We start from the raw sequence: 27,087 nt of genomic DNA, 5'->3' as shown, positions 1-27,087 counted from the left end.
GAATATTCCCCCCTTTGAGAGATGGAGCCTCCTTTGCCTCCCCTCAAGTGTGGCCTGAACTTAGAGTCTCACTTCTACCAAATATAATAAAGCAGAAGTGTTGGGGGATTAGGTCATAAAAGATATTGCCACATCCTCCTCCTCCTTCTCTCTCTCTCAGATTGTTTGTTCTGGGGAAAGTTAGCTGCCATGTATGACCTTGAAAAATTTACTTAACTTCTCTGTACCTCAGGATTTCACAGCCATAATATTTCCTCCTAGGACTATTTTGAGAATGGAATGAATCAATGTATTGTCTGGCATATAGTAAATGATCTATAGCAAGGATGCTGGGCACAGTTGTACAAACTGTTGACTGTTCAAGAGCCTCAACCTTAGAAGTCAAATAGGGGCTCATCAGTCCCTGCCGTTTGGCCTCAGATTGCCTACCAAGAGGTGGCACTGTTTTCTAAATTGTACAGGGCCAAACATGAGCCAACAACTAGCCTGCTATGTGTTCTTGTCAGCATAAGGGATTTAAGTGTCTAGTAAATGCTACCATAGCATTAAGGCTTTGGGCTGAGGTTTAGTGAGTTGCTGCTGGCTGTAGTACAACTGTTACTTGGTGGCTTTGTGGAGTTCTCTGGAAAAACCTCAGGAGGATGTCAATATCCCAGGCCTTGCCATGACCTTTCAGGTACAGATACAGATAAAAACTAAAAATTAAATGTAAAAATATTGACAATGTAAAAAACTTGAAACCATGCATGTCAACACTATGTGTTGCTTTGCGTATATGTATAGATATGGTTCAAGTATAGAGACATGTGTGGCACTATTAAGACCATGTTCTGGAAAATAGTTATGTGGGTGGGGAGGAAATGAGGTTAGGTAGGGATATACAGGGGCCTTCAGCTCTATTCATAGTTTATTTCTTATGCTTAATGGTAGATATGCAAGTGTTTTTTCTTTAATCTTAAGTATGTAAAAATCATTCATAATCAGTACTCTTGAAAGAAACCATCTTTCCATGTAAGAGATAATTTTTTACTTTTCTCTTCTTTAGTCTCTGCTAAGTATTAAATCAGTATATTGATTTGGAACCACAGAATCAAGCAATCATTCAGCCAATAAGTATTTACTACTGAATGATAGAATCCTCAAAGAGCAAAGAACTTCATCTGAACATTATAACACTGATAATAACCTATTTGGTTATTTGACTATTTCCCCTTCTTCCTATGAGGACAGAGGCTCTGTCTTAATTCTGTGTATGATTTTGGCCACATGATAGGTATTAATAAATGTTAAATTAAATTGAAGAAAACATAAATATGATAGTTTTTATCCTTATAGAGCTTTCTATACACTAAGGGTGAGAAAAGATAGAGGATAATGCAAGTCATGATAAGTGCCCTAAGTATGAGCCAAGTTCTGTGGGAATTTATTCATACATGTATTCACTTGACAACTATTTATTAGGCACCTACTAGGCGCTGGGCATGCAATTATTAACAAGAGAGACACAGTTACTGGTTTTTACATGATAAAAAATCAATTTCACTTCACTGGCCTATGCCACCAACATCTTTTATTTGGATTATTACAATAATAATAAAACCCAATTCCGTAATCCTGACTAGTCTCTCTACTTCCACTTTGTTCATCTACAGTAAAAGCTCAACTGCTCAACTGCATCCAGAAAATCTTGTTAAAACCCAAGTTAGAGCTCATCACTCCTCTGCTCTAAAACCTTTGGGAGATTGCAGGAATGGCCACAAGTCTTTAAATCTCATTCTCTCTTTTTTTTAAAAAAGATTTTATTTATTTATTCAGGAGAGACGCAGAGAGAGAGGCAGAGACACAGGCAGCGGGAGAAGCAGGCTCCATGCAGGGAGCCCGACGCGGGACTCGATCCCGGGGCTCCAGGATCATGCCCTGGGCCGAAGGCAGGTGCTAAACCGCTGAGCCACCTGGGCTGTCCAAGTCTTTAAATCTCTTATTGAGAGGTGAAGTCTATTTCTCAACCCCCTGAGTCTGGGCTGGCCTTGGGACATTCTTTGTCTGGCAGAGTGTGGCAGAAGGAACAATTCCAAGCCCAGGCCTCAGAAGGTTTGAACACCTCTGTGCTTACCTTTGGAATCCTGCACCTGCTAGATAAACAAGCCTGTTGGAGGGATGAGAGATCACATGGAGCAGAGCTGACCCAGCTAAGACTATCTAATTATCAGCCAACCTTCCAGCTGTCTGAGGACACAGACAGAGCCCAGCCTTGCTCAGTCTTTACCAGAAGAACCTTCCAGATGACCCACAAGCTAAATAAATAGTTGTTTTATGCCATTGAATTTCTTTTGTGGTTTGCTAGGCAACAAAAGCAAACGGATTCACCATCTTGTTCAGGGAAAAGCAAGCACTAACTGTATCTCCTGTACTCAAATCATTGCCTGGTACATGGTAGGTGATCAATAAACATATGTTGAATTAAATTCATAAAAGGATTCTAGAAAGTGAAACAGGAAAAAAAAACCTAACTAGTAAAATGATCACAAAATTTGCTAAGTGCTATGAAGGACACAAATAATGGCTGGGGTAGAGAACCACAGAGTGGAAGTGGGAAGGGGTATTTCTGAGGCTCTCCATGTCTTTCAGAATGAAAGCCAAAATCTTTATCATGGCTTCCAAGGCCCTCCATGACCTGGCCCTGACCCTGCCGACTTCATCTTCTGCCCCTCACTGTCTCACTGCTAACACACCAAACACTTACACCTCAGGTCCTTGCTGGAATGTTCCCTTCCCAGCATCCTTCCTTTGAGTCACTATTCAGATGCCCTCCTTTCAGTAAGATCTTCCTGACCACCCTGTAGAAATAGCAACGCACTGACCCCCAGAATTCCCTGCCCCGGCCCCCTCTGCTTTATTTTTCTCCACGGCACTTGTCACCAGCTGATGAATTATATATTAACTTCTTTGTTTACTGTCTTTTTTTTTAATTTCAATACTTCATTCTCAATAATGAATAGAACAATCAGAGGATAAGAAAAAAATGTGGGCTTAATTAACAGAACAAACCAACTAGATCAAATATATACAGAATATTCTATCCTAGAACAACAGTACACACATTCTTCTCAAATGTACAGGGGATATTTTTACAGGATATGTTAGGCCACGATTAAGAATTAATATTTTTAGAAAGATATATATTATACAAAATATCTTCTGCCAAAATGGGATGAGGTTAGAGACCAAACCCATTAAAAGGAAATAAAGGTAGAAAGTTCACAGATCTGTAGGAATTAAACAACAAACTCTTAATCAATGGATCAAAGGAGAAATTAGAAGGAATATTACAAAGAAGAAATGACAAGGGATATTTAAAAATACTTAGAGATGAACAAAAACTACAATACAAGAAAACTTATGGGATATATACAACGGAATATCACTTTGTTTATTGTCTGCCTCTTCCGCTCGGATATAACTTCCAGGAAGAAAGGAATTTTGTTTTGCTCAATATATCCTATGGGACAATATTGCCTTCAGACAGAAATTCCCACCAGTGGATACAAAATCCTTTAGGGGCCATGCTTCCTAGCTTTCCTAAGACTAAGCAAGGCAAGCATTTGGCTTTGAGCCATACTGGGTATAAAGCAAGGGCTTTTTTTTAAAAAAAGCCAAAATGCCCCCCTGAGTGTTGGATTGCTTACTGAGAACTCCACAAATGTGCTCATGGCAAGGCTAATAGCACCAGTAACACCTGTCTTCACAGCATATTTTACCGCCTACTAGGGGCGTTCTAATCTGCGCTTACCCATTTGCTTCTGGAAACAGCCCAAGAAGTGGGCAGGGAGGATTTTATTGCTCTCCACTTACAGGTGGAGGTAGAGGGGCGTAGAGCTCAGGTGAGCTACCCAAGGCCACCGGCGTTCTGGTAAAGTCAGATGCAAGTCCCCAGTACAGTGCTCATTTCACTGTTTCTTACGGTTCCTCCATTCTGGGCTTTGACCCGGTGACGCATTTGAATCATGAAGATTCGAAGCCCATCCTGAGCTCCTGAAAGACCCTGGACGAGAGAAGCAGCCCTTCCCTAAAGACAGCACGCTGCTGAGGGGCCGAGGTGACGGGCAGATGTTGGGAACATGCACCGCAGAGCCTGTCGCCGGCCTTCAGGTCTCTCCGGGCCTCTTCTGCCGGGTAGTCGGGCAAGGACCAGGCCCACCACGGGGCAGGTTGGGCGGCTGCTTTGGGGTAAAAAAAACCAAAACACACACACACACACACACACACACACACACACACGCACACGCACAAAAAAACCAGAAAGAAATCCCAATCTCATTGCTTTATTTTGGTTTAAAAATCAAGTCGGCTGATAATGGAAACTCTTTCCCTCTGCCTCCTGCCCGTGTTGACAGGAGACGGCCTTGCTAATTCGGGCTGGGGTTTTTCCCTGCCCGGGCTGTTTTTCTCTTTTATCTTCATCAATTGAAGAGAGCTGTGCTGCCTTTCAAACAGTCGGAAGGTATCTGGGGTTTTGTGTATTTTTTTTTCTTCCTTTCATATAGTTCTGCGGGTCTTTTCCCAGATATGTATTTTCTCTCAAATTAACTTCTAACTTGTTTAAGTTTCCGCCCATGTGACTTCCAGTGTGAGTTACCAGAAACCACAAGAGAGAGAGAGCGCGCACGAGCCCCAAAGCGAGCGACATGTCCCTGTGGGGAGCAGTGCCTCTGCACCCCAGAGTGAGGAGGACGCAGGGGCCAGAGGCGGCGCGGGCACAGGAGCCACCTGCGCAGGGGGCTGGGCCGCTGGCCTGGGAGCCGGCAGCCAGGGACGCCCGCTGGTGACCCAGAGCCCAGAGGCGCCTGGGGCGGTGCGGGGAGCCCGGAAGACTGCAGCCATGCCTCACAGCTCCGACAGCAGCGACTCCAGCTTCAGCCGCTCTCCTCCCCCTGGCAAACAGGTAGAGCCCCTTCCCCTGCAGCCCACCTTCTCCCTCTCTGGGGAGGGACGGGGGGCGTCGGAGGGCCAGGCTCCCTCGGCCTGTCCAGGGGCCCAACGAGCGAGGAAGTGGCTGGTGGCAGGAGCAGCCTGTCACGCTGGCGACCTGGTCCTTGCAATGAAGCGGCCGGGGACCCTGGCCCTGCACCTGTTCTACCCAGGACCCTTTACCTCTCTGCTCCCGCTGCCTGCCTCCCCTGGGTCCCCACCCCACCGAGCTTTCTAGGAAGCCAGGAGGAGAATGTGCACCAAAGAGCCCTGGTCTCTCAAAGGGGGAGGTCCACCTTGCTCCGAGGCAGTAGGAACGGGAGAGGCACAGCATCACAGGGCTGGGCCCCGCCTGTGCTTTGGGGGGAGGCGGCCAGCAGGGCAAGAGAGGGAAGCGTCAGGGAAAAGGAAAGGAGAAAAAAAAAAAAAAAGAAGCAAGTTAGAGGAGGAAGCCAGTCAAGCCTAGAAGAATCTCTCTTATCTACTGGGGCACTGCCCCTGCTGCTAGCACAGCCAGCAGAGACGGATGCCGGAGCTGCCACCAAGCCTCTTCCGCCCGTGGCTTCTGGACCGGAGGAAAGAATCAGGAGAGGGCATTGGAGCTTCCTGGAGACACTCACTAGAAGCTCGGCTCGGCTCGGGGGGAAACCACAGTGATGGAGGTAGAGAGTCTGGGAGTGTTTGGAATCTAGATTGTGACTTCCAAGTCCAAAGTTTTCAGCTTGAGGCTTGCTGAGAAATGGGGCACCCTGCCTTCCCCCAAAGCTTCTGGAGCTTTGTCTTCTCCGCATTTCTTGGCATTCCTCTCCAGGGAAAGGCTTCTTCATTCTCACCCAATACCTCAAAGGATTAAAACTTCTTCTCCAACTTTGTGGTTTAAAAGCCACATTCTTTCCTTAGCACAGTTATCCAAGAGGGCTTCCAAGATGCTGCAGCTGAAATAAGAGTATATAAACGTCTAATACAGCATCTGTCATAAATGTTGCACAGAGGAGCAGCAGGTTGGAAGGAGTTATAGCGGAGACCTCTAGAGGGCAACCAGTCCAGGCCTCTGCTCCAGATGGTATCACGATGGGTCAGGCTGCCTGGAAGTCTGTACTCTTCTTAGGAAGGAAATTACTCATGGCTTCCATGGTAACCTGGTTCCCCATGCCGCTTAGAGCAAAGCACTTCCTTCCCATCTAACACCATGCCCTCCTGCTGCAATGGCCTGGAAGTGCTGGGCATGCTGCTGAGACTTATGCTTGGTGAGCACAGAGTCTTGCCCGAGAAACAGTGTCCCTGTCTCCTGTGTGGGTGTGAGAGGGAACAGGGCAGGAGCTGCAGAAGGGTCTTACTCAAACTCCTATACTTATCCTGCAGTATCTAGGGGAATGCTGGAGCTAACCTCTCTGCCCAAGCAGAGGACATGTCCGTCTGTGGGATATACTTAGAGGACACCCGGAGGTCCTCCTGTGCTAAGCACCCATTCAGTACCTGCCACAGCCAGGTAATCTCCACCATTAAAGCTGTTCTTGGCTACTGGTTTCTATTAGGCATTGTACTCAGGACTATAGGGAAGGTCAACATCACTGAGCATAATGAAGGGAATGTAAGGAGAAAAGGATGCGGGAGAAAAGATCTGGGATGGGGACCTCAGCCCAGGTATGTGGTGGAAGACATGTGGGTACAAACCAGTGAGGGGCGGGGAGTGGCTTGGAAAGGCATCAGACTTAGCATCAGAAGACACAAGGCCCCGGATTACCTAGGCTCCTCCGCAAGCCCTTTGAGCCTCACTCAGTCTCCTCATGTATAAGATAGAAACAATAATAACAACTTCACAGAATTGAGGAATTAAACCAGAGCAACTCTGAAAAAGCACTTGCGCAGAAGTTGGCATATTGTAGGTCCTCAGCAAAGTTTTGGGGGGAAAAAAAAGGCAAGAAAATGCTAGTCCAAAAAAAAAAAAAAAGAGAGAGTAAGGGTGGAGCAGCCCTGAAGAGGAGAGGTGATGAACACACTTCATCGCCTTGACCATTTTTTTCCAAATACAGCCCTATCGAGGCCCCAGGGTCTTTTTCCTCTTCCTGTAGCTTTTGGCCAAAACAGCTATAGGGACCTAAGGGAGCGTAACAGAGTGTGGGGAAGAGTTCTCTTGCAGGCTCCGCATTTTGGTAAGCAGGGGGTGAAGGGGCAAATGAAAAGATGAAGAAACGGAAGGATGCACAGACGGATACCAAACAGCATGAGAACCTGCTTTAATCCAAAAGAGAGAACACACTCACCTAATTCCCATCATTTCTGCTTCCCAGGACTCCTCCGATGATGTGAGAAAAGTTCAGAGAAGGGAGAAAAATCGCATTGCTGCCCAGAAGAGCCGACAGAGGCAGACGCAGAAAGCTGACACCCTGCACTTGGTGAGTGTTCAGACATTTTTTCAACCTCTTGAGCTATAGGCTCCCTACCACCCAGGGATGCTTGGACCATAGCTTTGAGGCTGCCTGCATACGAATGTGTGTGTTGAGGGGGGGGGGCTATTAAGTGGGGGGAAGAAGGCTACAGGGTGCAGTGCAGAGGAGAGATTCTCCTTTGGGTGTATTGAGAAGATTTAGTAGCAAAGAAAGAGCTGGGGGACTGAAAAAGAGCCTTTCTTCCTGATCCCCAAGAGGGCACAAGGTGTAAATGAGTGATCATGCAAAGCCCAGAAGAAGGTTGGGTGGAAGCAGAACCACTTGCTCAGAGATGGAGTAGCCAGAGAGAACTCTATCCCTCTTGAACCTAGAGAGCAGGAGGCAGGACTGTCTTTGGAGGAACTTAGAAGGTGGTAGGCACTTTGGGGGAGCCCATGATCCCAGTGTTAGGAACGCATGTGGTCCCATCCCCTAGGAGGCCGGTTGGCAGCCACCCTGGTCCCTGTATTTGGGATGAGGAGGTCCATAGGGTGCTGTCCCTTACTCCTCTCTCCTGAACATCATTAAGGTTTTATTTCGAAATCTCTTTCATCATATCCCAAGGGATCTATGAAAGATGCAGCTTCAAGGGCACGCATCTGGATGGTCCCTATTTTGGTTGAGTTGCCTCCAGTCTCAAACTTTTTAGAGGAGGCCTTGACTGCTGGCTTGAGCAGGAGTCTTGGGTAATGCTGAACTGTCAGTCCACTGGAGGACCAAGGCCCTGGTCAGCATTTCTGAATTCTGGCCACGTGCTTCACTGAGCATGCATCATCCTGGTCTCCCATACCTTACCACCTTAGCTCTCTTCATTCTGCCTCTTCCTTTGGTCCTTGATCAATTGACTCTTAATTCTCTGACTCCTTCCTCTTATACCCTCTCTCCTCCCCCTAGCCACTCTCCCCTTCCTGTCCATCCTCCTGAACCATTCTCAAACCTCTAGCATCCTAGTAATTCACCTTAATGGTCAAAAGGGCAATTGGTACCCAAAATTAGTATGTTTGTGTTTATTTGAAAGATTACCATGGCAGCCAGCCCGTTAGAATAGTTGTCTTAATTTTTTAAAAATTTATTTGAGAGAGAGAGAGAGAGAGAGAGCGTTCACTTATGTGTGTGTGGGGGGGGCTGGGGGAGAGGGAGAAGCATACCATCTCCCTCTCCCCTCTCCTGCTGAGCAGGAAACCTGATTCGGGCCTTGATCCCAGGACCTGAGATCATGACCTGAGCTGAGCCAAAGGTAGATGCTTGACCGACTGAGCCACCCAGGAGCCCCTAGAATAGTCATTTCAATTTCATCAAAAAAGAGTAAGATTTTGGGGGCGGGAATGTAGGGAGCCTGCTCAGTGGGGAGACTGCTTCCCCTCTCCTTCTGCCCTCCCCAACCCTCACGAGTGCTCTTTCTCTCTCAAATAAATAAATAAATAAAATCTTTAAAAAAAAGAGTAAGATGTAATTTTAGGGGGGGGATGCTTCTTTTAGTTTTGTAAGGAAGCAGAGAAAGATCTGCGCCAACATCTCTGACTAGATGCTTGTGTTTTATTAGAAATATATTCAGCATACCTTCCATTGCATTCCAACCTCATTGTACATTCATAAATATTTGTCAGGTTGAAAAAAAGGAATGAATGAACAACAAATTCTTTCTTCTCTTTGATAATTATGATCAGCTGCCTAAATGTTGTCAATGACCCTGCTACTTATATGTCCCCTGTGATTTCATTTTGGCTTAGAGTCTTAACACACTCCAGTTTACTATTTGAAGCTTTAAAATCTATGATCACTCACTTGTCTCTATAGAGTCTCATTCTAATTAAATATTCTTTAGAGCAAGCAAACAAAAATTGGAAAGGATAAAACCTTTTTTGTCTAAGTAGACAATGTCTTGAGACTGTAAAACTACTATAAGCTTTATAAGTTTGTAATATTTTAAAAAAAGTAAAAATTAAGCATAGCTCAGCGGCTCTGCAGTCAGAAGGACAGGGTTTGGTCCTAGCTCCTCCATTTTCATCTGTGTGACAGATCTTAGAGACATTGGCAACCTCCCTTAGACTCAGTTTCCCTATCTATAGGATGAGAAATGATAGTAACTACCTCATAGAGATATTGCATATAAAAAGCTCCAACACAGTGCCTACCATATAACACTCAAAAAATCAAATATAATAGGAATAATTTTAATAATAGTTGTTATTATAGAAACAAGATAATCACAACTGGGGCACTTGGGTGGCTCAGTTGGTTAAGTGTCGGACTCTTGATTTCAGCTCAGGTCATGATCTCGGGGTTGTGAGATCAAGCCCCTCAAAGGGCTCTGAGCTCAGTGGGGTGTCTGCTTCTCTCCTTCTCCCTCTCCCTCTGTCCTTCCCTCTGCTGTGTCTGTGCATACGCGCTCTCTCTTTCAAAATAAACAAAACTTAAAAAAAATCACAGCTAAAATCTATCAATAATATCTATATAATTGATATAATTGATCATATATATATATATATATCATAGAATCTCAGGGCCGAGAGATTTCTTAACAGCTGGAAAGTTCAGACACACTTTTGATGCTTGAGATTCGTCTATACACTCTCCCCCACATACCCCTGCCTCTCCACTGAAATGGTCCCCAACGGATGCCTGCTCACTACTAACGACAGAGAGCTCCTTTCCTCCTGACATGAGCAGAGGAGTCATCCCTATCTCGAGCTGCACCACTGTTTCCCTGTAAATTCAACCCACTAGTGTTCGTTCAAGCCCAGGGGGACATATCAAAGTGGGGGACATATATGTTTCTTTGCTGTGGTGAGGTTTTCAATGGACTCAGGTTTCTCTTTTTCTCTGTAAAACAAGAGCTAGAGCCAGAAGAGTTGGCCCATATTGATTATACTAGCCATGACTAGATTGACATTATCTCTATAGCTTGGAGTACATGGAGCCCCCAGTGAGGCAGTCACTATCCTCACACCCACACCTCCAGCCTCAGCCTCTAGAATATTCCCATCTTCCTCACCTCTGCACAAACTCCTCCCCATTCTTTTCTTTTGAGCACCACAGCATTTATCTTCACTTTTTGCCTGGTGAATAGGTCACATTGGTTTATCAGCTAGCCTGAGGGTTGCAGCCAGTTCAACTTGTTTCTTGACTTTGGGTAAAAGCTTTTGGCAGCAACATATAAATCTGCCACCATCAAACAGAGTGTTTGGCTGTGGTCTGAAATGTTCATTTCCTCTCAGACATAATCACCCATCTTTTCCATCCATTATCCTCATAATTATGTTCGTGATTCAGGTAGAAAATCTTCCGGTTTACCACTAGCATTCTGAGGGTTGAGAGGTTGGTTTACCCTTGATTCCATACTTGGCTCCACATGATGAGGTCCTGGAACTATTCTCTGGCCCTTGGACATAGCCATAGGACCCATCTACCAATATTCTAAAGACCAGCTACTGAGAGTACTATATTAAATAAGGACCATGTTTGTATTACTGTGCTAGCTTCATAGGCTGGGGTAATGTTTTCTTGGTTTCAGCTTTGTCATTATTATCTCTCTCAAAATACCAAAAGCATAACTTCATTTCTCCAGTGAGAGTGGGGGATACCTACTATTTAACATTTGCAGTATCTATCCTATAAACGGTTTATAATAAAACACGTACACTGATTGCTTTTAAAATGCAGAGTAGGGTAGGAACCTCCTTCCACAATTGTTTAATCTTATGCCAGTTTTGTAACATCCTTGGCATTGACTGTTGCTCGCACAAATTGGATCAAGTGTTTCTTTTCATAATCACGATATCAACAGAGTCCACATTTTGCTTTAATTCTCCTTTGTTGGAGTTTCACACAAGCCCCTACTATGCTTATTTCCTTTCCTCCTGCAGACAACCATAAAATCTGTGAGGCATAGTAAATGCATTGATTAAAAAGGAGAAAGGCACAGTTTTTTTAATTAAAATTTTATATTTTTAAGTTTTTATTTAAATTCCGGTTCATTAACGTCTAGACCAGTTCATCATCTCCAAAAGACATCAGGAGCTAATAAGTGGATCCAAGATAACCAGCTGAAAAACTATTAAAAATAATAAGGGAATCCTGTCAGCTTTCAAAGCTAACAGAGAAAATAATAACATTCCTATATATATAAACCATAACCAATTAGAAAATTTAATGGGAAGAAAGATTCTATTTATAATACCAACACTGGCAAATGGAAAGAAGTAATATAATTAACAAAAATATGTAGGGCTTAATTTTTAAAAACTTTAAAATTATTCTAAATGACTTCAAAAACACTCAAATAAGTGGAAAGATATACCTATATAAAAATAGCAATTTTCCAAAAATCTATAAATTTAACTTAATGTGATCCCAAAAAAAACCAATATGACTTTCTAGCAGTTAGAGGAGACTTAGATTAGCTATTCTAAGTTCTTAGTGAAAAGCAACTGGGGTGCCTGGGTGGCTCAGTCAGTTAAATGTCTGCCTTGGCTCAGGTCATGATTTGAGGGTCCTGGGACCAAACTCTGCATTGGGCTCCCTGCTCAGCAGGGAGTCTGCTTCTCCTCCCTTTGCCACTCCTCCTACTTGTGCCTTCTCTCTCCCTCTGTCTCTGTCAAATAAATAAATCTTTAAAAAACACTCACCACCGTATGACAATTTCCAGGAAAATTTTAGAGGAGGGTAATTAAAGATTAGCTGAACGAGATATTAAAGTGAATCATAAATATAGAAGTCAAAACAATGTGGAAAAGACAGAGAATTGGGCAGAACAGAATACAGAAAGAGACCCCAAAGCAAACTGAAATTTAAGACCCAAGTACATATGTCAATTCCTAAGAACAAGACACAACAAATGCAAAATGATGATAATGGCATTTTAAACCAATGAAGAAAACCTGAATTATTCAATACATAGAATTGGGACAACTGGCTAGCCATTTGGGGAGGAAGAAACTAGAGTATTCATTTCTCATACAACATGTATATGGATTAAATGTTAAAAAAAGAACCATAAAGAAATTTTGGGGGAAAAAAGAGCATTGAAAGATTATTTTGTAATGAAGACTTTCTGAGACAAAGTATAAAACCCTGAAACCATAAAGGAAAAAAACTGATATATATTACCTTTATACATAAAAAGTGAAAATTTCTATATAGCTCAAAATACTATATGCAAAATCAAAGCAAATGACAGATTGGGGAAAATATCTGTAACACATATGACCAAAATAGGGCATATTTACTTCATATATGAGACCTCTTATGAATAAAAAAATGAATAACCCAAAAGAAAAATAAGCAATGATTATGAATGGGCAATTTACAGAAAGAGAGACATAAATAGCAAAAAAATATGGAAAAGATTGTAGGCCTCACTTAGGGAAATGACAATTAAAGGAACAGTGAGATTCCCTGCCAGACTAGCAAAGACAAAAAATGTTGCTAATACATAATGTTGCCAAGACAATGGAGAAGCAGGGACCCCCACACACTTACTAGAAGGAGTGTGTTGGTACAACTCCATTAGAGGGCAATTTAACCATGTCTATCAAAATTATAAGTGCACATGCCCTGTAATTTGGCAAGTTTACATCTAGAAGTCTATTTACAAATGTACCCACTGATTATATAACTATATACATGTGAAGATAATCATTGCTGCATTGTTTTTTATAGTAAAGACTGGAAACAAGCTAAATATCCACGGATGAGGAACTAATTAAATAAACTATACTTTGTTCATTCAGTGGAATAGTATGGAGTTGTTATAAATTACATCTGAATTTTGTTAATCTGAAAAGATTATCAAGCTTCTATACTCTGAAGTGGAAAAGATGTGAATATGGTACAGTTTGCTCTCAAGTATGTTTTAAACGAAAAGCATATATGTGCATATGTGTATGAACTTAGAATTTTTCAAATAGGTTTTCCCCCAAGGTTAATATTTATTTCTGAAAAGTAGGATGAAAGGTCTAAAGCAGAAGAGAGATGCTTTGCATTCTTTCCTTTCTTATATAGTTTGGATGTTTTTATCATGTGCTTTTATTTTTATAATGCAGATATTTACCTTCTCAACACCAGTCACTACAACATATGCATTAGGATGATTTCTAATTTTGATTTCAAACATTGAATAGTCTTCCTCTGTGACATTTGATCTCTTGAACATCCTGCTTAAATATCTCAGTCCTTTGGGAGAATCAAATGTCAGTTGGGATTTGTAAAGAGTTTCCCTAAAGTCTATAGTACTAGATAAGCTACTATAAGGGATGGCAAATCAGCATCACTTGTATGGTGCAAGTTGATGGCAGTGGCTCAGAGGATTTCAAGTCAATGTCCTAGGTCAGTGGGAAAGAGAGTTAAGATCAGTTGAGAAGCTTTGTTCATGAAAAGGCTAAAAGTAGAAGAGGTGGTGGGCAGATAGTACTATAACCCCAGAGCTATGCCTTTGACAAGTCAGATCTGGCCTCAAGGGTGGAACTGGAAGCAAGGTGGAGTAACAAGGCCAAATCTGAAAGCTGGAACTTGGGTCCTCCCTTACCTAGGAGTGGGAAAGGTGCTTTCCTGGAGCTGACTCCTGAGGGAGTCTCATACTAGTCTAAAAAAAGAGAAAGCTTTACAGGTTCCAGGATATATTTTAATGCCATATATAACAAACATCATGAGTATAAATTATGCATGAAATGAAGCCTTAAGCTGTTACTGTGAGAAGGTATTTACAATCAGAGGGAAAATGAGTCAAGGAGGAAAAACAGCTCAACAAAGATGTCAACCCCCGGGGCCTCCTTAGAATGACACTCTAGTCTTCTGGGGGAGTCTGGAAGAGAAAGCTGTTTGTGGTGCTTTTTCACTCCTGGAGTTCTTTTTTCTTCTCTGGGAGACCATGTCATAAGGTGTTTTGGCATAGAGAAGGCATAGGTTGAAAACAAAAACACAAGGAATGTTCTGACTAGCTCCACTCAAAAAATTCAGTGAAAATCAGTGAGCCATCTGTGGAAAAGAGGCATCTGTCTTGGTTCTGTATTGCTATGAATTTCTTTTTATTAAAAACATATTACTTAAATGCTAAACATTACTTAAATTTATGTTTAAAACATTACATTTAAAACATAAAACACATGTTTTAAAAACATTGAATACATATACATGACTATGTACCAGGCACTGTGTGTTAAATGCTCTACCTATAGTATTTCATTTAATCTATACAAAAACTGTGTTTTATAACTCTTGTATTAGGTTAAGTAACTTGCCCAAGGTCACACAGCTTGTAACAAGCTCTGCCTGGCTTTAAATAGAGCCCAGCTCCCTAACCACGACACTGAACTGCCTCTCCCTTTGGACTCTCATCCGTCTTCTGTGATATCCTCCCTCAGTCTCTTCCTGACTTGACTTTTTTGTCCTTAAGCAACATCCTCCAAAATGCACACTTGGTCCTTCCTTGTTATTAGGCCTAGTCATGAAAGTAAGAAAGTAAAGTCTCTATGCAATATTATAATATAACCATTGAAACTCTTTTTAAAGAAAGCTGTATAGCAGTAAATATTAGCTCATATGAGAATACTCTTTGGCACTTGTACGAGTTTGAAGAAAAAATGATGCACAAAGATATTCAATTCATCGCGAATAGTAAACACTTTATCGATATTATAAAATTGGACATATGCCCAACAATAGATGATTAAGCATATTATGACACATTCAGACACTAGAATTTTATGCTGCCACTAAAAATGACTATGTAAATCTGTATCACCCAAAGATGTCAGTGACATAACACTGAGGGAAAAACAGCAACTTACAAAGAATAAGGAGAGTATAATCCTGTTAATATAAAATTTGTGGGTTTGAGGCATGTTTGCATGCATAAAGAAATATCTGGAAAGATATACTCCAAAATGCTAATAGTGGTTCTTTCTGAGTGGTTAATTTTTGAGTAGCTTTCCTTACCCTAGTATTTTTCTCTATTTTTTTATTGTAATAAACATGTACCATTTTAAAAATCAAACAACAAAGTTAGACTCTTCATTTGGGAAAGAAAAACATGTCATGGCAATCCACCACCCGTAAGTACTTGTACCACTGATGATGAGTCAGTGTGGTTAAGTTTGCGAGGCATATTTGAAAGGAGGCCAGCTCCACCCCAATCTTGACATTTATAAAGAATTTCTGTTCAAATGAGATTACAGGTCCCAGATCACAAATTAACAGTGCTCATTCAAGCAGGAGTCTTCACAAAGCTGCCATCAGCAGCGCCCAAACGTCCTTCTCTTGAAAGAATGGGAGTCTCACCAAAAAGTCCTTTCCCAAGCTGCTTGGGGATTTTCTTAGTTTCCTCTTTTGGATTCAGTCTGGCACCCTGCTTCCTAGGGGATATAGATTGGTTCCAAAGGACAAAGTCCCCTTCAGATTGTGGAATATCTGTAGACATTCTCATTATGGGTCCACATGGTAGCTTGGGGCGGGGGGCTAACAATAATTATGGTCATATTCCCTTGTTTATAGGATCACAGAATTAAAAGAAAACTCAGAGATGCTGTAGACTAACCTGCCATGTAACCAATGGGGACACTGAGGTCTTTCTCAGGACATCTAAGAACGCAAACCTCTTACCTGCCCAACATTTGCTTTTGTTTTGTACCATCTTGTTGAACAGGACTTTGCTCTGCAGATGGTGTTGCTCTTACATGTCCTTTTGCAAAGGGTAAGCCAAAAAGTAAGCTATTAACCAGAAGGTTTGAATAATCTAGACAGTCTTTAGTAATATAACTCAAGCTTACACAGCAAGAGATGAGAAAGTCCAAGGTTGAGAGAGGCTGAAGTTTAAACGTTCCTTTATTTTAAAAAGGTCTTAAAGGTGTGATCCATAATTAAAAGGCCAATAATACATCAGGGGAAAATATTTGCATCAAATTAAATAAATGTAGATTTTATATTTATACCATAGAAAGAACATCCTTTTTAAGAAAAACATCAAGGCTCCAATAGGTAAGTGGGCAGAAGTTAGGAGCAGAAAGCTTATGTAATGTTTTTCCTACCAAAATGAAAACAACCCAATTTTCTATTCTGATTGTGAAAATGATACACACTAAGCGTTTCTCAACCTCGGCACTATCGACATTTGGGGTCGCATAATTCTTTGCTCAGGAAGGGGGATGCTGTGCACTGTAGAATCTAAAATCTACCCACTAGATACCAGTAGTAGCACTTCACCTCACAGTTGTGACAATGAAAAATATTTCCAGACCTTGTCAAATGTCCCCTGGGAAGCAAAATTGTTCCTGGTTGGGAATGTTGTACCAGGGAATAGACGCATAGAAAACTCTTCCTCCTTAGTAATCAATAACTTTTAACATTACAATGAAATTGAGAAACCTGGGGCACCTGGGTGGCTCAGTCAGTTAAGCATCTGCCTTTGGCTCAGGTCATATCCTGGGGTCTTGGGATTGAGCCCTGTGTTGGGCTCCCTGCTTCACAATGAGTCTGCTTCTCCCTCTTTTTCTTCCCCTCCCCTTGTTTGTGTGCTCTCTCTCTCTCAAATAAATAAAATCCTTTAAAAAAAAAGAAATTAAGAAAACTTCAAGAGGCTAATTGGCAAAATAAATTACTTAAAGTTATACTGCCTAGGGCAGCCCTGGTGGCGCAGTGGTTTGGTGCTGCCTGCAGCCTGGGGTGTGATCCTGGAGACCCGGGATCGAGTCCCACATCGGGCTCTCTGCATGGAGCCTGCTTCTCCCTCTGTCTGTGTCTCTGCCTCTCTCTCTGTGTGTGTGTGTGTGTGTCTATGAATAAATAAATAAAATCTTTAAAAAATAAAATTATACTGCCTAAATGCCAAAGGTGGTGTAGTAAAATTGACACGTGTTCACTGCTGGTGACACAGTATACTTATGTAATCTTTTTACAGCAATGCAACCATGAACTGGAAGACGGGTCGTGCCCTTTGTCCCACTAATCTTATTCCTTCAAATTTATCCTAGGAAATAATTGAACAAAACCCAGTATGGATTAAGATGTTCACTGTAGCATTACTTATAATAGCAACATTTTGATAGGAACCAAAATGTCTGACATTAAAAAGCCATTTTGGGTAAATTGTGGATCTTCCATTTGATGATGTAGCCATTAAAAGTGATAATTATGTAGATGTCACAAAGTTATGACAGCAAAATACAAATTGTATTGCGTACAATGATTGAAATTTTACACGTATCTGTGTTTCTTAAAAAGGACAAGATGGCAAGATGTGCAAATGAAAACAGTTGTGTTCAAAGTACTAGGATCATGGGTGGGTATGATTTTTAAAAAAATATCTTAAATGTAGTTGTATTGTATATTTTTTATTTAAAAATATGAAAATGGTCAGATAGAGGTCTGAGTGATCTCTGGAGGACAAGGACAGAGATGATACCATTGAGCTAGAATTTGGGGATCAGGTTTTAGTAAATCTTACCATTTATCCTCCAAACCAGAACACTTTTAGAAGTGAAAAGAGCACTAGTAAGAATGACACCCAGGACAACAGGGATTGACTGGGACTGTCCCAGTACACATCTCATCACCCTCAGTTTAGGAAAACCAAGGAGGATGACCTGGAGATCTTATAAAGTAAGATATTTATTCAAAAGTAGAATAAAGTTCAGAGCCAAGCGGAGTAGACTGGATTCCTAGGGCCAAAATGTAATTTCTTGCAACTGAGGATCCTCTAACCAAAATGTTTTCTGGGTCCTCAGCTGGTAAAAGAACATGCCTTACTGCTAAAGGTGTAGGGAGGTCTAGAAAATTCTAAACACAAAGGCCATATTCCCAGTACTAGATCCAATGTTAGCTGAAATGATTCATCCACATATTAGCCTCCTATGTGCCAGGTATGGTTTATTCTGGGCACTGAGAATACAGCAGGGACAAGACAGAGTCCCTGAATTCATGGATCTTACATTCACCAGGAAGTCACACTGGAAAATAGGCAAATAAATGAACAGGCTAATCACACCATGTGAAGAGTACTTCAAATAAAATCAAATACTGCAATGTTGAACATGGCTAAGGGACAGGGTGGGGACAATGATCAAGGAAGTTCTGAGACCCCGACATTTGAGATCGAATAGTGGTCAGTGAAGGAGATTGGAAAGATCTGGGAAAAGGGTGTGCTCAGCAGAACCTTGAGGCCAAACTATGTGTGGCCAAAGGTCGGAAAGATGCCTTGTGGACGGGGCCTCTGAGAGCATGAACAGGAGCTCAGGAACAGGGATGATGGTGCTGCAGGGAGCAGAAACCAGATGGCGGTAGAGTAGGGCTGGGGGTATGTGGGTCAACAAAACTAATTCAGGTCTGCCTGGGTCTGATCTACAAAATGAGAGGTATGTCACTGGGCTGTTAAATGACAGAGCAAATATAAAAACAAAGCAATATTGGATTCATTTTGTTTTGCATTGGGGAGAAGGTTATATTTATTCATTCGTTTGAATACAAATCACTTGGCATTTTCCTATAAATCCACCAGATGAAGATATCAGAAGTACTATTATATATGAAAACACATGCCCTTCTTTCCAGTTATTTATAAGAACTTTAAGAGCACTAATTGTTTCACCGGCCTGGCTTTTTACCACCGCTGGTCAAGTCTCCTTCATTTGGTATAGATGGGGAAAGTCAAGTTCCAGCTAAGGAAACCATATGTAGAGTTCTTAAAATGCTATTAATTCTGCTACTCCCACCCACAGCTTCAGTTTGGAGAACAAAAGTACTGCTAAGTAGGGATCTGACCTGGGCCCTTTTTTAAACAGTGAATCTCTTACACTCATTTGTAACTATATAAAGTAGAAGCTATAAAAGCTATTAAGGGCTTGGTTAAACACACCCTTGGAAGTTTCATGGACATTACAAATTTACTTAGAAGACTTTTCATATGCAGGCTTTGGTAAATTATTACAGAGTCCAAGTTGGCAGTCAAGCAACATGAGTTTATTGCATACTTACTATGTGCCAAGCACTGTCCTAGTCAATGATGACAAAACAGTGAAGACAGTTGATAGACCCTCAAGGAGCTCAGCAATCTAAAGGGTAACCAGTTTGATAAAGTTGTCATTAATGAGATTCTAATAGATAACCTACCTCCTGCTTGTCCATCATAAAAACGAACTGTTCTGGGCTACTTGAAATTGTTTTCATCAAATATAATAGCAATGTGATAGTGAGACACTTTCCCTTAAACAGACATTTACTTTCAGAAGATTTTTTTGACTTAGAAACATTCTTCCACTTCTCTAAAGTTATTTACATTATATTTACGTTATGTATCCTATATATTATAGGATTATATAAGTTATAAAATAAAAATATTTAATAAAACAAAAATATAAATATATAAATTTAATAAAATTAAACATTGCCTATATCTATATTATATGTAGTATTTTAATTATTTTGTTTAGATTCAATTTAGTTAACATATACTGTATTATTAGTTTCAGGGGTAGAATTTAGTGCTTCATCAGTTGCATATCACACCCAGTGCTCATTACACCAAGTGCCCTCCTTAGTGCCCATCACCCAGTTACCCCTTGCCCCAACACACCTCCCCTCCAGCAACCCTCAATTTGTTTCCTAGAGTTAAGAGACTCTTGTGGTTTGCCTCCCCCTTTATTTTCCTCTTATTTTTCCCTCTTTTCCGCTATGGTCATCTGTTTTGTGTCTTAAATTCCATATACAAGTGAAATCATATTGTGTTTGTCTTTCTCTGACTTCTTTCACTTAGTATGATACCCTCTAGTTCCATCCACATTGTGGCAAATGGCAAGATTTCATTCTTGTTGATGGCTGAGTAATATTCCATTGTATATATACCACATCTTCATTGATTCATCTGTCAGTGGACTCCTATATTTTCAAGAGGATTCAGCTATGAACAGGATTCTCAAGCTAGTTGCTCACTAAGCTCACCTGCAAAATACTTTCTTTTAAAGTCTTGATGTCTAAGACCCACTCCAGAACAATCAAATTAGAACCTGTCATATGGGTGAAGTTCAGGAATTAAGCTTTTTGAAGCTCATCAGGTGACTTCACTGTGTAGCTAGGTGTGTGTGATAGAATGTGTGGAGTGACTTTGGGGTAATTATGGGCATCTATATACCCAGACACTGTCCGCAGAGGCCTGGCAGGCTTAAAAAATTTTTTAATTCAAACCTCTGTGTTCATGGCAATTATTAGTTGTTTGTTTTTTGGAATTGAGCTTACTAGTGATAACCTTTCTAACGCGAGATATCAGTCAGGATTGCATTCAGCTACCAGTAATAGAAGGATTATCAAACAGGCATCACTAAGTCACAGTTTATCTTTCTCATATCACAAGGAATTCAAGTGGACAGACCAGGGCTAGTGCAATATTGTCATCAAAGAACAAGCTACTTCTCTGTGCGGGTATCCTTGGTATGTGGCTTTCATCCTCAGGGCTGCAAGATAGTGCTGGACCTCCAAGCATCAATCTGTGTTGAGGGAGGGTGGCTTTTGTCCCGGTGAAGCTTTGTCTTCTTAATTGAAAAGCTCCACCCCCAGACATTTCTGCTTACATCGTATTGGTCAGAATCTGTCACATGGTCTTGTCTAGCTGCAAGGGAAGCTAAGAATTTGATAAATTCTTTTTCTAGCTATCTAGAGGAAAGAAAGCAAGGGAAAGGAGTTTAGGATGGTGAGAAAGTAAAGATTTTTCCAGGGTCAGACTTGTTCATTATTCAGTGCAGATACCTGTGGTTTAATGATTTCTCTCTTTTCATTGGGTGAGGAAGAGGAGTTGGGCTAATTTCCCCGGGGTTGGTGGGAAGGGGTAGGCATAGATCCTACCCGGGCTTGGGAAATGGCCTATGTCAGTTTTCAGACTTCTCCTGAGGGCTTTACTCTGTATCTGCATTTGGTGGAAGAGGATTGGTAACTTCTGGAGTTTGAACACAGCCAGATGTAAGGGATAAGCTTTGCTCACTACTCTCATGTTTAAGTGTAGGTGGGAGCTAAAAGGCCACCCAATCAATAAGTGACTACATGTTCTGTTGAGGAGGAACACACAAGGACTATTTTCACTCTTCCCGAAATTTGATTAGAAAATTCAAGGAGAGGGTCAAGGCACTAAATCAGAGCTGGCAGGAAGGAGAACTAATGCCCTCCTCAGAATGCCCAGAGAGTGCCTGCCAGAGCCTTGGCCCAGAGCCTGTCCTTGGCCTTGGTCCTAACTGGCTTCCCTGTGGGTAAGAGAACTGTGTGGGGATTCCCCATCATTCAAGAGTTCTTTGAGTGACCCCCTTTCAGACCCTCCAGTAGGGAATTTCCCAGAATGTTCCCACACCCCCATGAAGCCTCTTCCTTAACCACCCCCAAGCTACTCATAGTTCATGATAGGGTAGCTTTAGAAATGAGAGTGGATTGTGAACATTATCATCTGGATTTGCAAGAGGTAGGAAAAGAGGGAAGATGAAATTGGAAAGCCAACAGGGCTGAGGCTTCCCAGGAGCTAATTACCAAACATCATAAGATATAAACAAATGGCACAGACTCTGAACCCAGACTGCCTCATTCAAGTTGTGGTGCTGGCACTTACAAGCTGTGTGACCTCGAATGAGTTATTTAACTTCCCTGTACTTGAGGTTGTCCTATCTGTAAAATGCGGGTAATTGTATTATCTGCCACATACGGTTGTTGCAAAGATTACATATACTAATAACTAAAACACGTAAAAGAGTCATCAGCACATGGTAGCATCCAATAAATGTTAGTTATTAAGTCAAGTTAGACTATTCTTTTAAAAATTTGGTTTCCACTAATTTTTCTCCTATAAGTTGGATCTATATCCCTCTGTCCCTGACAATCTTCTCCCTGACATGCACACCCCTTCCCAACAAGTGGGGGTTAAAGTCTAATATACTCAGGTATTTAGTTCAGAATCTGAAATATTCGAGAGTTGAAGAGGGCTTGGAGATTTTTCTAAGCTAATGGTTCCTTCTAATGATTTTCAGTGTTCACTGCACATTACAATCCTCTGGGAGCCTTTACCAACCCAACTCCGGGCTGCACCCCAGACTGCTTACATCAGAATCAGGCACCTGTATGGGTGAATCTCCCCAGGGGATACCAATGATCCCAACGTGTGGCCAAGGTTGAGAATCATTGTTGTGGTCCAGTCTTCCTGTTCTAACAGGAACTGGGGCTCAGAGAGGGGAAAGTGAGTCACAGAGGCTCACCTTGCCAGGACCTCAGTCCCTAGTTACTGTTGATGCAGCCCACTATTCCCATATGTTCTGGACCTCATTCTGCATGTGGACAAAGGCCTGACCTTGAGTGAGCCCTCTAAAAGAGTACCTTGGACAGGGGACACCTGGGTGGCTCAGTCTGTTAAGCATCTGCCTTTGGCTCAGGTCATGATCCCAGGGTCCTGAGACAGAACCCCTTGCTGGGCTCCCTGCTCAGCAGCAAATCTGCTTCTCCCTCTCCCCCTCCCCCCTGCTCATGCACTCTCTCCCCTTCTTTCTCTCTCAAAAAATAAAATCTTTTTAAAAATTTTAAAAAGGAGTAGCTGGACAGGAAATTCCCTCTCAACTCTGGGCAGGAGGCAGACAATCAGCTCTGTGATTAGAAGAGTGTGACCATCTCAGGGTTCCAGCGTGGTGTTGAAAGACCACCAAAATCAAGACCCAGTGTTCACTTGGGAGACTATAGGTAGCTAAGGACTTCTTAGTAATCTCTGAAGACCTTTGGTCACTTAAGTCACCAGTCTCTCGGGGAAAGCATTGGGTGTGCCAGAAGAAGAATGGGGCTGGAGAAGCCTTGAGCCAAACCCTGCTCTGCCCCTATGTGGTTATGCGGCTTTGGGTCAATAGCTGAAGTGTCTGGACCTCTGAGAAAATCAATGTCTTGAGGTGAATTCCACAGCCCTTTCTCCCAGGAGCTGCTGCCACCAGCCTGGGGTCATTTTGAGGGGTATCTGGGGTAGGTTTGTCCTAGGATCTCAGTTGGCCTCACCTGAAAAATAGAGGTCACGGGAACGGCTGGCCTCCCACGTCCACCTCAGGGGGATACTGTGAGGAGCCTGAAGGACTGAAAGGAATTCTGAAAAGTAGAAAGCAGGTGACACAGAAGCCCTGGTGCGGGCTTAATGCTCCCTTACTAGGAACAGAGGATGTGCATGCGAGAGGCCACAATTTCTTTCCCAAACATTCTTCTCTTCTCCCCACTCATTGAGTCCTGTTTCCAGCCACCACTGGGAAGTGAACGGAAGTCAGGAGATGTGATCATTGTACCTCTGAGTAAACAGCTGCTCCGTGGCCACCTTTGCCAGCTGTCCCTGTGTGAGTCTGAGTCCTTTCCAGGGCGTGACTGCCCCAGGGACGACGGTCAGAGTGGCCTGAGCCCTGGCAGGTGGGGACATGCTGCAAGGAGGCCCCAGCTCAGCCACTTCCTCCTGCAAGGGAAGTCAAACTCTTCCTCTTGCCAGTGTCTGGCTGGCCTCATGGTTCCTCTGGGGCCCTAGCAGGAAGCAGTCTTGCTTCCCAAGGTAAAGACAAATTTCTTGTCACAGGTGGTTGTTTTCTGGTTAGAGGCCGCTGTGGTTGTGAACCCCCTCCTAGAGCTCTGGGATCTGCAAGCCAGGGGGGCAGGGAGAGAAAGCTAGAGAGAGCTCAGCGGAGCTTGCCTGGGGAGGAAGAACCTGCAGTCACTTCCCGAAAGCGGGGCCTGCCTCTAGGCGGGGAGAAGGTCAGAGCGGTTGGTCCCTGTGGCCCGCCCACCCCACCCCTCCCTTCTGCCTCGGGGTTTGCCCAGGCTCTTTAGAGCACAGAATTTACAGTAAACGTTGTCACCAGTGGAAACTCTCAGAGGGGGCGAGGAAAGGGCTAGAAGAAGGGGCCAGGACTCCCGGCCCCCAGTTCCCGTCTTACCAACCACCCCCCACCCTGTCTCGTGTTGCTTTCTCTTACCTTTCGGTAAAGAGGGGATGCCCTACCTCTGGGATATGCCTGGAAACAACCAAATGGTACAATAAGTGAGCCAGCCATACCTTGCAGAAGCAGCAGCCAGTGCCTCTGACTCCACCGTCGTGGGTCTGAGTGTCCCACCCACCCCCACCCCATTTTAGAGATGGGAGTTTCCTTTGTACTGACCTAGGCACATTTTCTAGCTCAAAGCCACAGACAGGAAATGCCAGGCTGGGGCTGAGCATGCTTGCGTCTGTCCTTCACAAATGGTTGGAAGCTGGCTTGATGGGTAAGACCGCAGCCATACACACTCCTCTACCACTTAAAAAAGGACTCCTGGGTTCATGGATTAAGGCAGTTGGAAGTGTACCTAGTTCACTCATTAGACCACAGCTCACGCTCCTGATGGGTTGTATAAGGCACCTCTTAAATGCCACCCTATATCTGCCCACTGCCCACCATGGTTTTGAGTCAACTTCTAGTCCAAACAATTGGAGTCATCAGCCAGTCAAGCAGCAGACATTTGAGCTCATACTATGTGCCAGGTCCTTAACATATAGGCACTTAAGAAGTACTTGACTAGTTAAGACAAATGTGATATTGTATTTAACTTGTGTTTTCAAACTTGCCCAATCATTAGAGTGACTTGGGGCACTTGTTAAAAATTCAGTGAATTCCCAGATTTTACCCAAAATCCCAAACCACTTGAGTTCAAATCTCTAGATCCCAAGAACAGCCTGAAACTCTAACAAGCCCTCAAACTAATTCTAATACTCTGGCAAGTTTGGAAAATGCTGAGTTAAGTTGAATAGAACTAGAAAAATTAAGGCCTGGATGCCAACTCTGAGATTGCTTTTTGAACTGAAATGTAATTTATTTGCATCTCCAATGCCAGTTTCCCTGCCTCTGTGGCACCAGTGATTAGATTCGTCAGTCTATTTGATTGACTCAAGGAATGTGAACCTTAAAAGCACATTGGAAATGCAATTCCCCTAGGCCGCATTGTTTTCCAGTAAACACTAATTGCCAGAGTGGAATCGTTGATTAATTAATGATGTGATCAGAAATTAGCACTCTTTGACGCAGAATTTGCCTGATTGGCGTATATCAGATGGTACTCCTAGACAACAGGGGAAAGGTGATTCTGGGAAAAAAAAGCACGCGCATGGGTGGGACATACCCCGAATGCTCTAAACAAGGCTCTCGGGTGAGCAGAATGGAGTGGAATCGGACATTTAGGTGGATTTTGACTATTTGATATTTACAAAGACCCTAGTGTTCTAGAATTTGGTTAACGGGACACCTGGGTGGCTCAGAGGTTGAGCATCTGCCTTTGGCTCAGGGCGTGATCCTGGATCCCGGGTTCGAGTCCCACATCGGGCTCCTTGCATGGAGCCTGCTTCTCCCTTTGCCTGTGTGTCTGCCTCTCTCTACATACCTCTCATGAGTAAATAAATAAAATCTTTAAAAAAGAATCTGGTTAAGCAGTTAACCATGGCCTCCGTAAGTCTGAAAGCTGATACTGGGGACATTTGGAGAACTCGTGGCCTAACCTAGGGTGGAAAAGCGTGAAAGTAGTAGAAGCCGTTCTCGCAAACTCTTTTCCATTTTTTCAGGCTTTGACCTGCCAGCCAGTTTCCCTTCACATGCATTTGCCACTCTCAAGCCACGTACACACTCACAGAGACCCATGGACACACACACACACACACACACACACACACACACAGGAGCGTACTCCCATACGAACCTGCTATCCTTATAGGTCAGACAAATATCAGTAATTTCATGGGTTTGACCTAGTGTCCATACACACATATGCATGTGTAAATGCACCCACACCCACATATGACACACACAAATACACACACACACATGTAGAAAAATTCACCGACGCTCTTCCCTGTGGTTGTGCCAGTGAGACCCTGAGCTGAACTCTTCCTGCACCCCCTTCCTCCCACCCTGTGCCTTCCTTGCTGCTAATCTCGGATGCTGACCTTCCTCCTCACAGGAGAGCGAAGACCTAGAGAAACAGAACGCGGCTCTGCGCAAGGAGATCAAGCAGCTCACGGAAGAGATGAAGTATTTCACATCGGTGCTGAGCAGCCATGAGCCCCTGTGCTCGGTGCTGGCCGCCAGCACGCCCTCGCCCCCCGACGTGGTGTACAGCGCCCATGCCTTCCACCAGCCTCACGTCAGCTCGCCTCGCTTCCAGCCCTGACTCTCCGGAGATGGGGTGGTTGGGGACCCAGCCGCCCGCCCCCAGCTGCCCTGGCGGGCGTCAGGAGGGGCACACAGACTGTGGCCAGGCTGCCCTCGCCCCTCAGGATCCTGTCTCCATCCGGAGACCCCGAGGCAGAGGAGGCCTGGACAAGGATTGAGCACAAGACTGGAGCAGCTGAGAGCGTGTGAGGCCACCCAGTGGCCTGGCCGCCTGTCAGTGTGTGCCGAGCCCCCATGCAGGTGGGAGGCCCAGTCCAGAGTTCTATCATACATGATGCCCAAGTCCCCTGGCACAGAGGGGGGAGGGCAGGGGAGGGTTATTTTTCTAAATAAATTTCTTAAAAGAAACCAGTTTGGCAGTTTCCCTCTGTTACACAGTTCCTTGAAACCCTAAGTTCTGTGGGGTTGGCACCTTCTTTGGTTCTTGGTCTCAAGAGCCCTCAAAGCTCTGGAGACTACTAGTATCTCTTCTCTTCCATGGTTTGTTAACCTACTTGGGAAGCTGGGTTTCTTCAAAGTATCTTCAA

At 43.3% G+C, this 27,087-nt stretch overlaps 1 protein-coding gene across 2 annotated transcripts; it reads left to right on the top strand.

Annotated features, from left to right (window-relative positions):
- Positions 1 to 4,402: 4,402 nt before the first annotated feature.
- Positions 4,403 to 26,882, top strand: BATF (basic leucine zipper ATF-like transcription factor). Of its 2 annotated transcripts, XM_055304313.1 has the most exons (4): positions 4,403 to 4,501; positions 4,627 to 4,942; positions 7,260 to 7,364; positions 26,349 to 26,882. In XM_055304313.1, exons 2-4 carry the CDS (start codon positions 4,880 to 4,882, stop codon positions 26,556 to 26,558), a joined length of 378 nt encoding a protein of 125 aa, XP_055160288.1. In that variant the 5' UTR covers positions 4,403 to 4,501; positions 4,627 to 4,879; the 3' UTR covers positions 26,559 to 26,882. The 2 variants fall into 2 exon arrangements, with proteins under 2 accessions (XP_055160288.1, XP_055160289.1); XM_055304314.1 differs by lacking the exons at positions 4,403 to 4,501; positions 4,627 to 4,942 and adding an exon at positions 5,504 to 5,630.
- The last annotated feature ends 205 nt before the right edge of the window (positions 26,883 to 27,087 follow it).

This window comes from Nyctereutes procyonoides, unplaced genomic scaffold, assembly GCF_905146905.1.
Source record: "Nyctereutes procyonoides isolate TBG_1078 unplaced genomic scaffold, NYPRO_anot_genome, whole genome shotgun sequence".
Classification (NCBI taxonomy): Eukaryota; Metazoa; Chordata; class Mammalia; order Carnivora; family Canidae; genus Nyctereutes; species Nyctereutes procyonoides.
Note: the sequence above shows the minus strand (reverse complement) of the source record. Positions and strands in the feature narration are given on the sequence as shown.

What these genes read in the sequence shown, in the direction of transcription:
- BATF (XM_055304313.1), top strand. Translation starts at nt 4,880, where the DNA reads ATGCCTCACAGCTCCGACAGCAGCGACTCCAGCTTCAGCCGCTCTCCT. An exon ending in CTCCTCCCCCTGGCAAACAG is followed by an intron (nt 4,943 to 7,259) that starts GTAGAGCCCCTT and finishes TCTGCTTCCCAG; the next exon opens with GACTCCTCCGATGATGTGAG. An exon ending in AAGCTGACACCCTGCACTTG is followed by an intron (nt 7,365 to 26,348) that starts GTGAGTGTTCAG and finishes TCCTCCTCACAG; the next exon opens with GAGAGCGAAGACCTAGAGAA.